Below are 13,247 nucleotides of genomic sequence, written 5' to 3'. Positions count from 1 at the left end.
CAAGGAAGTCTAAATTTAATATCAACTGCTGAAAAATGTAAAGCATTACTCTTTAAAAATATGATAAAACAGATCATAACAAAGGAAATCAACACAGGATTTTTAGAACTTTGGATCAATAATAAACATTTTCCGAAATCTATTAAAAAAGAATGGGTAATCATAAATGAAAAATATCAATGGAATCTAGAAAATACTACAACAAAAGAAAATATATATAAAACTAACTAATGATTATACTCCAAGAATAATGGAGAAAAAACCCGAATTTGAACTGGAATAATATTTGGAAGAATTTAAAAAACAAAAATATTCCTTCTGACTGGAGAACCACAAACTATATGATAGTCAATGAATGCATAGCCATGAAAATGAAGCTGTTTAAAATGAAAATGGCTGATACTGTTAATTGTACAAAATGTAACAAAGAAGAAAATGCAATACATTTCTTAACAGAGTGCGGTGAAAATAAAAAGATATGGAATTGGATGAAGCATAGACTGAAATTATTAAAAATTAATCTAAATGAGAAAGATTATAAATTAATAAAATTCGACATTATGAAAAGACCAGAAGAAGAAAACAATATCATAATATGGCTATTATCTGGTGTTCTAAATAATATATACAATGGAATTGAAGAATTAACATTAATCGAAAGGAATTTAAGAGAGAAGCGGAAAGACTACATAATAAGAAATAAAAATAAGAATAATTCATCTATGTACAAAATTTTGTAAATTATAATGTAGATATTTAAGAAATAAAGTATAATTCTATAAAAAAAAATGTAAAAAAAAAAAAACAATTACATTAACGTTGTTACGAAATGGTAATGCGACCACGTAACGTCCATCGAAATTCCGTATTGCGGTGGACGTATAGAACTGTTCGTAATAATCGTTTTCCGACACAATCATGTCAGGTACATCTTCTTACTCAAAAAATGTTTTCATTTGTTTAGATAAGGAATCATGTTCAATCGTGCATAGATTTGTCGAACTTGAATCAGGCGATGCAACGTTTGGAAGAGATCCCATTATTACATAACCCAATTTTGTATCCAATGCGATAGGTGAATCGACGGTTTTTATGTGATTTGACATAAAAATAGCATTAAATACATCACAACCCAAGATTCCATTAACAGTTTGAGGAATGAAAAATTTATTATCCGCGAGTTGTAAAGATAAAAATTTATTAATGGAATCGAAGGGAATTTTAATGGTCGGTTGTGGTTTGACAATTTCATGTATTACATAGGCACATACAAACATTTGAAAGGAACAATCATTCGACATAATAATAAAATTTGCCATGCCCGTAATTTTTTGTGAAGAGTTACCTATAGAAATGGCTTGAGCCTCTATCGGTGTTATCTCTAGTTGAGCGGATTTACAGAATGACTCAGTCACATAGTTGCGATCGCTTGCGGTGTTAATAATGACACGTAACGGACTAGTTTTAATACCTGTTGCCAAAACATAAACAGTTGCGGTCGGCATAAGATTTATATAATGTGATAAATCTGATCTACAACGCATAAAGTATTACTTTGATTGGGATCGGAAGTTTTCTGCTTCGAATTTTTGGAATGAATATCTGTTCGAAATTGTTTTGTATTGTTAACACAATTATTTGAATGTAATAAAGTGTGATGTTTGGTATTACAATACAGACATGTTTTCTTAGAATGACACGGACTGTTACGTTTATGACCCAGGAAATTAAAACAAAGATTCAATCTCTTAATTGCCGACCATCTGTCATTGATATTTAATTCTAGAAATTGCAAACATTTGAAAATATTATGACTTTTGTTGCATAAGTAACATTTAAGCGGTTTGACATTGCTGGTCACCAAAGAATGTGAAATGTTGGGTTTCGTAACCTTCTCGCGCAAATCATAAATATAACTTTGACCTTTTTGCACTTTATTGTAATAATTCTTTATAGGGAGGATATACGCCCTGAAAATTATTTTTAAATTTTTCCTGGTAATTGGTATCTAATTTGAATAGAGCGATCGATGTTAGTAAAAAATCATACAGGTCTGGAATATTTAATTGATTTAATGCTTGTACAGCAGTGTCAAATTTCTCGATGAAGTTATGCAACTGTGATGAGTTTACAGTTTTAAAAGACATTAGCTGTTTGAAATAGTTAATGTCCAGATAACGTTTATTTTCGTATTTGTTTATTAGTGCTTCCCATAAAATTGAATAATTATTGGCAGTAGGTAATATAGTATTGAAAATTTTCATTACTGGGCCTTCTAATGCGCTCATTAAATAATGAAATTTGGATATTATATCAATCTCGGGATTTTCGTGTATAAGTGTTTTAAATGTTTCGTAAAACAGCGGCCATTTTTTGAAATCACCCGCAAATTTAGGTATTTCAATTGTTGGTAGACGGGATTTTGAAATAAATTTAGATGGGGAATCTTCACTTTTTGTAAAAGAGGAAGTATTATTTACAGCAGAAATAGTTTTTTCAATATATTTTATCTCCGCGTATAATTGTTCCACGGATAGAAGGGCAGCATAATCCGGTACGAAACTGGGATTTTCCAACGCGTTTAATTTATTAATATCGTCGGTAAGTTTTATGAATTGATCTCGAATGTTATCTAACATTACCAGGTTTGTACAGAATTGTTGCTTGCTTGACGCATCTTCCACATCTCTGCTCAAGTCATACGTCTTCTGTATAATCGAAAAATACATTTCTCGTTTTGAAATTAGTCGTGCGATTTCAGCACTGGCAGATACACTCTTGGGCGGCATGTTTAGGATTATATAAGAAACTTGGAAATATAATAATCTTACCTCGTTATCCGGTAAATGCAAATATATATATATATATATATATATATATATACTTGTAAATTAGTACTTAGATTCTGAATCGGCAACTTGTAGAAACTCTCAATCTTAATTGAGATCCGGCTCGAATGGTGTGGCCTTGTTTCGATTAGCAGACCACACGGATGGCTGGTATTCTTGGACTGTATATGGACTGTATTTGAAACTAAAAAATGTTCTGTTTTCTTATAATAACAAACTAAAAAATGACCTCAATGATAAAAGGAAACTTAACACAATAAAACTTCTAAATTAAACCAACGAAGGATAGCAAACTGAATACGAATTGAATACGGAACTGGAAACGCACTAGAACGAAACAGAACTAGGAACCAACTAGAATAGACTGACCACATGTCGGAAGTCTAGGTCAAAGTTTTGGAAGGAAAGAGACAGGTAGTCTGGATTAGAATGGAATAAATTGGTTGACATATTGCGACCCCGAGATGGCGACTTTATTATTATCGACTCATGTAATAGTCATAGTTGCGTCACCACCTTTATTTTTACTGAATAATATATGCTTTTATAAAATAGCTTAAAACTAATTGATGCACGATATTTTTGACCAAATCCTCTTTGGTCAACATATAATTACCTGTGCAAAATTCATTGATTTTCTAATTCAAGTCCAAAAACGGGCATTGTTTGTCCCTGAGCCTTGGTGATAGTCATCGCAAATGCCAATCATACTTCTCATTTAAAACTTTCTTGCGGCACATGGCTTCTGTTTTATTTCTTAAGTTCATTGCCTGAAAATATTGGGGCATGTTTGATGCCTTCGATAATCTTGGGCTTTAATATTAACACAATCTGTTGCAGGCTGTAATATTACAATAGCTAATATTAGCACATTTTATTCATTGTAGTTTTCTGCTTAATGAATTTACTATCAAACACTTCTATGGTTTAATACTTACATGGTTATTTTTCAATAGACTCAATTTTACCACTGTGCTTTATTAGATTTAGTTATTATCAGAGTTAGTTGCTATTAGGAAAATGATAAATTTTATGATAATGCCTGATTTGTATCGTGTAATAAAATGACGCTGTTCAATGTATGAACATATATACCATGAATCGTAATATTCTCTGCTAAAACTTTTCTTTCAATAAGCAGAATGATCTTCAAGCAAATTTGATTTCATAAACGCTTCCATTAATGAACACCAATAATGATGCAGTGTTACGACATACACGTCGTTACGACATACACGTCGTACACATGCATTCTTATTTATCTATGTTACCAAGTACCAACCGTCACTATACCTCATAGAAACGCATGGAATCGTTCATTCATTTGTTGCATTCGTTGCTGTATGGTCTTTGGTCTAGAGTTGTAGACTCTCGACAGAATTCAAACTACGGTAAAATGTCAAAATATTTTTTAATTAAATAATATAAAATTTCGGCTATTTATTGAGATTTTTAATAACATAGGGTATGTCCTAAATGGGATCTATATGCACACGGTGAGCAAAGCAAATTTTAAATCGGTTCAGGCGTTCATCGAGGACAACGCCTGTGACACTAAATATATATAAATTAAGATATTATTATGGCTCCCCTGTTTTGCTCTCTTTGCAGTCTTTGTTTCCCAAAGCGAAACCATTCTACAGCTATTTGAACAAAATTAGCTTTAGTAAATCCAGGAGTGTTGTTAATTATTGTCTAAAATAAAACCGAACAGGGATTAGAAACATTAATTGAAATAAATTTAAGCTAAATTACCTTTAATCACTTTCATTGTTTTCAGTTTGTTTACTGGCATATTACTTTTTCGGCCATACCAGGAACTTACCACGAACATACATATTTTCTGCAGAATTTTTCTAACATAGCTTTTCTAAAAACAAAACATTAAAACATAATTACTACCAAATTATTCTATTTCAATATCTCTCAAGGTGCAATTATAGTTTACCAATTCTGCGACATATGATTCATTTTTTTTTAATTCTTCACAGCATGTAATATCGTCTTCGGCACCAAGCGGAAATAAGGAATCGAAAACATTACCATTTTGATTAGATGTCAATGTAGGACAACTTGAATTTTGAAGTAATTGGTCCATTTTGGTATTCAATCCCTTAGTATGAAATCTGTTTTTACGCACTGCTTTTTTAAGTTCAAATTTACGTTCACTATTTTTTGTTCTACCTTTTCTGCAAACCAATCCATATCTGTTTGTGTTCCTTGCTCCTCAAAGGTTTTGCGCACCCCAACGTTATGATTTAGCCCCATGAGTGGAGATAAGGGTGAAGGGCTCAGTTTTTCTAAATTAGGAGTTTGTCAGTGGATGCTTGTTGAACTCCTCGGCGATTGAGGATCCATCAACAATTGTTGGTTAGGATTAAAATCTGAAAGAATATTTTTTATTGTTTCAAAAATATATATTCTATTGCATTAAAATATGTAGGATTTTATACGTACTATATGCTTCTTCATTAGACTCATATTGGCTGTTGGGTTTCTTTAAACGAAACCCTTTGCCAAGATTCTCCTCAGCCGACGTATAGTCGCTGTCTTGCGCAAACTTTCTCGCTTTATAATATGAATCTATGCACTGGCAAAATAGATTTAAAAAAAATCTACTTTTATATTTAGTTAAAGAAGTGCACTTAACGAAATACCGCAAAACATTCACATCCTCTTTTGTCCAAGTACTATCGGGTGCACTTTTTTCATTATTAGAGAATATTTTGATGCTATATGCTTAGGAGGCCACCAACACTTTGAAACATAATTGCCCGTTTTAATTAGCCAATTAACAGGCACCTCTGAGTTTATCATATTATCAGTTTCATTAATGAAATTTATGACCGCTTGGGTATACATTCTGAAAAGCCATCGTAAAGAGGTTACAAAAACATTCAAAAATCTTCGAAATCAGAATAATCACATTTGTTGAAACTTTCTTAACAATTTGATATATGAATCAAACGAGAAAAATTAATTGAAAATACCTGCTAACGATGATGATTCAAAAGATTTTTCACGATTACTATGATTGACTTACCTATTCGAAGCACAACGATTCACGAAACGAAAATGTAGTGAGATAAAGATGCGTGAAGTGAACGACTTGTAAACTTTCGACAAGGAAAATAAAGATTTCGTGGCGCCAAGTTTTTGTAGAACTGTCAAGTGTTTACTAGAGCAGTCAGTGAGTTAATTTTTTTTAAATAGAATAACTATAATGGATCAACACAAAAAAAAGACACGTAAACCATTAAAGGATTTATCCAAACGCAGAATTCAATCGATAGTTGCGCAAAAGGTGCAAAGGTATAAAAGACTTTTGGATCAACAAGTAGATAATTCTACACTTAGTATCGGCGTAATTGCAAGCAAGAATGATATAGAAAATACAGTGGCTAATATAGAGATTGTTGAATTTTCAAATATGCCTTCAACGTCTTCAAATATTGGTTTTGAATCATCTGATATTGATAGTATTTTGCAACAATCAGCCAACAAAACCATTGACTCTTCATCCACTGAGTCCTCAACCTTTCAGGAAGATTTGCGCTATTGGATAAATGATCAAAATATTACCTTACATAGTGCTAACCTTTTATTGAAACTTTTATGAAAACATTATGGACTTGATGCATATCTTCCATGCGATGTACGGACATTAATGGAAACACCAAGGCATGGTACAGAAAGCATTCAGGCACTTAATAGGGGGTTTTATGTACATTTTGGTGTAGAAAGTTCTATTATTCGAGCCATGACCAAAATGTACAAAAAATGCGAGCCAATTAATATTAAATTACAGTTAAATTGTTATGGTATGTCGATATACCAAAGTAGTACGTTTTGGCCAATTCAGTTAATGATCGAGGAAGATTTTTTTTTGTAATAGATTTATTTAGCAATCAGAAAATTACAATTTTTCTATAAGCTAAACTGCGAACTATGTGGGGGTTAAAATAAGATAGGATCCACTGATCTATCTTACGTTATGTTACTTAATATATTTATATATATACTAGCTGACCCGACAGACGTTGTCCTGTACACGTACGTCTATATTAAAAAAGTATTTAACTTTTCAATATCATTCAACTTTTTTTTTAAATTATCCATAAATAAATTTAATTAATACAATAGTTATATTTATTTTCAAATGAACAATTTAACAATATTATATTCAGGAATGCAATTCCAATAATTAATGTTATTATAATTAATATTAATTAATTATATAATTAATCTTAATTAATATAGTATATAATTCCTTTTTTTATTTTAAACTTTTAATGTAGTAGAGTTTATTGTAATGCCAAAGGATATACAATATTCTTGGTGAGATTATTAGGTGTATAAATATATAAATTATTTGGGTTTCTGACTCTTAACATATAGCTGTCCGTGATTAAAGCACGGATTTTCTAAATTTATACCGCAAAAGTTCATTGTCTGCCCTTGTGACTTGTTTATGGTCGTAGCATATGCCAAACGTATAGGAAACTGCAGTCTTTTACAATGTATTACTGGTTCCGAAGGAATTAGTGGTATTCTAGGCAAAAGAACAACATCATCTTTGAATTTTCCGCCCAGAATAATTGCCTCTATAATGTTTCCCATAATTTTTGTTATTGCTAATCTTTTGCCATTGCATAATTTTGGGGCATTTAAATTTCTTAATAATATAATTGGAAAACCAACTTTCAATAGTAATTTGTGCGGCGGCATTCCTGGTAAATCAAGAGAATTTAAAAATTCGACTGGATAATTGACGATTTCATCAGGATCAATAACAGTATCAACTGATTTAAATGTGAATTCATATCCTGGCAGTATCTGTTGTATTTTTAAATTCATTTAGTCTATATCCAAATTCGTTGCTGCTAAAATTGCTTGTTCTTGTAGCCGCTCATGATCTTTATGATTATGCATTAAATTTGGAAAAATATTTTCTATTAGTTTGGCTTTGCTATCAACCATATTACAAAAATTATCAGGGAATTGAATGTACTCTGTATTTTCATAAAAATTAATTCTGCCATTACCAATATCCAATAATCGTTGTGAAAATTTCGACCCCAGTGCATCAATTAGGCATTGAACACGAATGTTAACACTAAGATATAATTTCTTTACGTGGCGCCACAGATAAGACTTTTTTAAGCAGGCATTTATTTCATCAGCACGCGTGGCTCGTGGAATAATGGGCAATGTCTGTCTGAAATCGCCAGACAGTAGCAATAGGCAGCTACCAAAAAGACAATTATTATTTTTAATATCTTTCAGCGACCTATCAAGAGCTTCAAGCGAATGCTTGTGCGCCACTTGTACATTCATCCCAGATGATTATTTTACATTTTCGCAAAATTTTCGCCATTCCTGATTTCTTCTTTATGTTGCACATTGCTTCTGGGTTAACATGAACATTTAAAGGTAACTTAAATGCCGAATGCGCAGGTAGTCCTCCTTCAAGTAATGTAGCTGCAATTCCTGATGAAGCTATTGCCAACGCAATATTATTTTGCGACCGCACACGCGCAAGAATCAGTGAAATAATAAATGTTTTGCCAGTGCCTCCGGGTGCGTTCAAAAAAAAAGAATCCGCCCTGTTGTGCCTCAATTGACGTATTGATTTGATCATATCACTTTGTTGCTCGGCTGTAAGCAATATTTTATTATTAACAACAAAAGTAGCTAAAGCAGTTTTATCAAACTGGTGTTCACGTTGAACATCGCTGTTCATGATATCTACTGCTGCTCGGCTCGGTGCTGACATGCTAATTGAATTAGCGACATGTTCGAAATTTGGATACAAATATCTTAAATCTTTATTAAAGCTTCGTTATATACTAGTTCTGAAAATTCATGATTATTATCTTGATTATTAATTTTATATCGATGCAAAATATCCTCACTCATTGGGTCTTTATGTGTATTCCACAGTGCAGATGCATCTGATGGAAAACATGTTGTTAACATTATTGCAAATAATTGTCGAATTTGATGTGCAGATGAAATCAGTGCTGCATCTGCAAGAGTCATGTCCCATTGATTATCATTCTCCAATAAGTGCAACTCACGTCACGCATCATAAAAAGTTTCATATAAAATTCCAATGACTGTCCTCAAATTTTGGAATGATCTTGGTGCTATAACATTAATCAACAACAAACGTAAATAAAAGCATTCTCTTTGCTTAGGATGAACAGTATACAATCTACCCAAATTGTTTGTCATATATATGCCTTCGAATCCTGAAACAGGAATACCTCGTTTTCTAGGTACCCAATCTTTTAATTTTTTATCCCATTAAAAATATTTGGGTGTATCTGTATATAATAATGTTCTAGCAAATCTTGCAGCAATATCTGATCTATTACAAAGCTTAAAAAATGCAGTAAGAGTAGTCTTCGGAGCAGTCAAAGCTTGTTGTAATATATTGTTTTCTGTGAAGTATACTCGCTGACCGTTCTCCAAATGCACAGCCAAATGTACAGATGGATTCCTTTCATGTATGGTAAAACCAAAAATACGCCAGATAGCTTCATTGCTACTGACGTATCTACCCATTTGATATCGAGTTATTTCATCATTCTCATTAATACTTTTAATTGCAAATATCGCTTTGTCGCTCCCCTTATGATGAACATATTTGCATATGTATTTTATTGACTTTACCGAGCTACACAGTTTGACATTTATATGTGCTTTATAGGTTTTGCATAGCAAAGGCGAATAAGGAACTACCCATCGATTATCAACATCTATTACCCCGCCATTCGACAGTCGCAATTCAAAACATTGTCCACCATTGTCAACGTCACGTCGCCGATAAGCGGGGTAACCATCAATGTCGGTGATAGTATCGTTTTGAATTGATTTTGGGAAATGTTTTGTACATTTTCCATTCACTATGCATGGTGACATAATGGTGAGAGTACCGCATGGACCATGTATCATGTTAGTAGTTATAATATCGAACAATTCCTCATCAACATTTTATCAGGAATTTCTGCTGAGATAATATTGTCAATCTCTACAGAATGTACCTTATCAATTAACCACAACAAAATATGTGCATGGGGTAAACCTCTTTTCTGCCATTCTACTGAGTATAATCAACAGCGTGTTTCACCAAAAACAGATTGATGCGTTATCAAATTCATCAATTATTTAAACTTCTGTTTAAAAACTCGTGCAGTTGTATCATGCCTATCCATCGCTGTTTGTCCCGGCATCAGCAATTTTTTTATTTCATCCCATTTGGGATTGCACGTAAAGGTAATGAACAGATTAGGTCTGCCATATGCACGAACATAAGCCATAGCATCTTGAATGTACTCCTGCATATGTCGCGGACTTCCAATATAAGAAGATGGAAGAATATATGCAGTACCAATATGACTAATATCATTCATTGCATCTACATTACCAAGTACTGCATCACGCAAATGTATATGTTCCTCGGCGCGGAGTTTGGCTTGATTAAACTTTATGAATGTTATTTTCTTCATTAGCTCGAATTATTGATCGGTAGCAGTAAAAGTCCATGGCACTTACTTTTTCGGCAAGTTCTGCACATGGAATAAACTATATTAAAATTATTTTAATTATTATTATTTGATTTTTTTTTATAAAAATAAGATTTTTACGTGTATTTGGATCCCTTTGTTTAATATTTAAATGGTACCCATCTTCACCTTTCCAAAATATCAATGGATACTGCAAAGCATCATAAGAACGATGACTGTCCTGTATAATCTGTATGGTATTATCTCTCCGTTGTATACGTATATCACGCCCCTCACATAGATCACCAGCTATTACGACCGCGACTTCATTGACTGTTGGAACATTATATGCGCCAGCATGTTCTCCAACCGGCACTTTGTCTGCTCTAATAATAATAGCGTAATCATCGTTTTCTAGTCTACTTGAAAGAGTCTTAAACAAATGGTTATGATTTTTAAAAAATATTTACAAAGAGTTCACAATATCTCTTTTCTTCATAAGCTGTATGTGATTAAATTCGCATCGCATGTTTGTTTGTCGTTCATCATCGCCCATAAAATAAATCTGTAAGAATTGCGCATTCACATCAGGCATGGTAAACAATGAACCGATTTGGTGGTAAACTTGACCTTGTATCTTGAATGTTGATTCGAAATTTCGACCATCTTCATTTTCAAATACTTTCGTAGCACCAAATGACGTCATCTGAAAACATGAATTAAATTTGCGAATTCTTTTCAGTAATATTTTTGATTGAGACGTTGTTCCATCTAGTAGAGTTTTTAAAGGTTCCGGTGGTGTTGTTAATTTTGTCAATATAATTTTCCCTGATGCGCAACATAAACCTGCTGATTCTCCTTTGAATTTTAGAGCATGGCAATGTTTACATACTTTGTCCATATTACCAATGGTAATTAAAGAGTGTGATGAATAATCAATTTCAGGATCATAATTAAACGCCAGGCGCAAAAGTGATGCACGTACCAATGCTCTGTGATTATTAACTTGTCGTTGATTATTTTCTCTAATGGCGGCGGTCGCACCTCATTGGACCTCTCAATTTCTTAATGCCATATCTTTCAGTCGTTGAATATTTGCTACTTGCTCTCTTAAATTCGTATTGTCCATCATATGTTGTTCATGGGTCCTATTCAATCTTCGTTCATAGATTGCTCGAGCTTGCCGAGTACGTCTTCCAAACGTCCACGTTGTACATGGTTGTATATTTTTTTCTTAGAAATATTAACACAAAATTGAGCACAATATGGACATGATTTTTAACAAATAATGCTAAAGAGCGTTGACATTAACACTCATTATAATGCATTTAATTCATTATATTTCATATTCATTATATTTATCTCATTCTTTTCTTTCAGTTCTATAGGTTAACGTTTGTATAAATATCGTGATATGTAAGTGTTATCAACATTTAAATTCGAATTATAAGTAAATTGATATTTCTTCAACTGTCATATCTCTAAATGAATATATCCATAGATAAAAGATTATATGAATATATCATAGGTTTCCTCTCAATTCTCAAACTGATTGTGATTTTCTTCACCTATGATGCGACTGCATAGTGCAATGAATAAGATTCGTATAGTTAGTTTAAGTTGTTGATCTTGAGTCAACGCAGTCAATATTTAATGACTAACTTTCTATAATATTCAATTAAACATTGAGTATAATAAATAAAACATAATGAGTGACAAAGAATTGTTCCACGATTTTTTTTAAGAACGATTACCATCAGTTACATTTGTTACAGTTTGTTAAAGTTGAAAAAAAAAGAATGTCTTGGTATGTAAAATACCATCATTTATTGATAAAAAGTTTTAATATAGTATTTAATTCGTCAAGCACAATTTTATTTATAATCAATTTATGTAAAACTATAATGTGATTTTGACAGAAAAAATGGTGCCATTGTATGAATAGATACAATTTCTGGAAGACTTTAGAATTGGCAGAACATCTCTAGTGCAAGTGCAAGATATCACAAACATACGACGACGGTGAATATTAAAATATAAATAAATATGACGCAACAGTTTAGTAAAATATGAGCATATCTGCATCAGGAAAATAAATGAATTTTATTGCTTACCCAAAACAAATCACCGTTAATTATAATTTTGGGTACTAATATTTTCATAGGTTTGTGGGACATCAATCTGACAACTATAAAGATTTTAGTGATCGCTTTGATATAAGTTATAGTACTCTGCACGTAATAGTGCCAAGAATTTTTTCTGTGAAATATGTCTCTAAAATTCATAAAATGGCTATACAATAATGAGAAATTAGGCATTGACAAAATGACTATACAAATATGATTGGTTCACCCGATGGCTGCTACATTCGAATAGTTAAATCAGCAAGATATTAAAAATCATATATGAACCGAAGAGGATATTATTCTATTAAAATGCAGTAATGTTCTATATCTAGTTCTATATGTGTTTTTATATTTTCATGTATTCTATAAATCTTGTTTAATAGCAGATTCAAGCAGTTCGTCATGATAAAAAAAATCATCAATGTATGTATTGGATTTCCTGCTTCTGTACACGTTGCCAGATGTGTCATTTTACCCAACTATGGGATACTGTCTACTCGCAAAGAACAACCTAATGTTATCATAAAAAATATTCAATTTGGGTATATTTACACAAATCCATAAAAATTGTGATGGAAAACATTAAAATTGAGCATACATTAGATATACCATAACAAAAAATTCAGGCAGCTGCATTATCTAGAAGAAAGAGATGATAATCTGTTTTGACACTTTATAATTACATGCTGCATAATTGTATAATTTGAGACTCAATGATACATTTGAGTATGTCTCGACAGAAAAATATATTATTGAGACTT

The 13,247-nt window shown here is 32.1% G+C and overlaps 1 protein-coding gene across 1 annotated transcript; it reads right to left on the bottom strand.

Moving 5' to 3' along the window:
* Window positions 1-7,217: 7,217 nt before the first annotated feature.
* LOC113380436 (ATP-dependent DNA helicase pif1-like) lies at window positions 7,218-7,706 on the bottom strand. The gene has a single exon (XM_026619676.1). It carries the CDS (start codon window positions 7,704-7,706, stop codon window positions 7,218-7,220), a length of 489 nt encoding a protein of 162 aa, XP_026475461.1.
* Window positions 7,707-13,247: the final 5,541 nt, after the last annotated feature.

The sequence above is a fragment of the Ctenocephalides felis genome, unplaced genomic scaffold (assembly GCF_003426905.1).
Source record: "Ctenocephalides felis isolate EL2017-DRISC unplaced genomic scaffold, ASM342690v1 CF-g0.4_SCAFFOLD_02136, whole genome shotgun sequence".
NCBI lineage: Eukaryota > Metazoa > Arthropoda > Insecta > Siphonaptera > Pulicidae > Ctenocephalides > Ctenocephalides felis.
This window is presented reverse-complemented; position numbering and strand designations above follow the sequence as displayed.

Bases quoted from the DNA above. Each gene is read 5' to 3' on its own strand.
- LOC113380436 (XM_026619676.1), bottom strand. From the start codon at position 7,706: ATGAATTTAAAAATACAACAGATACTGCCAGGATATGAATTCACATTT.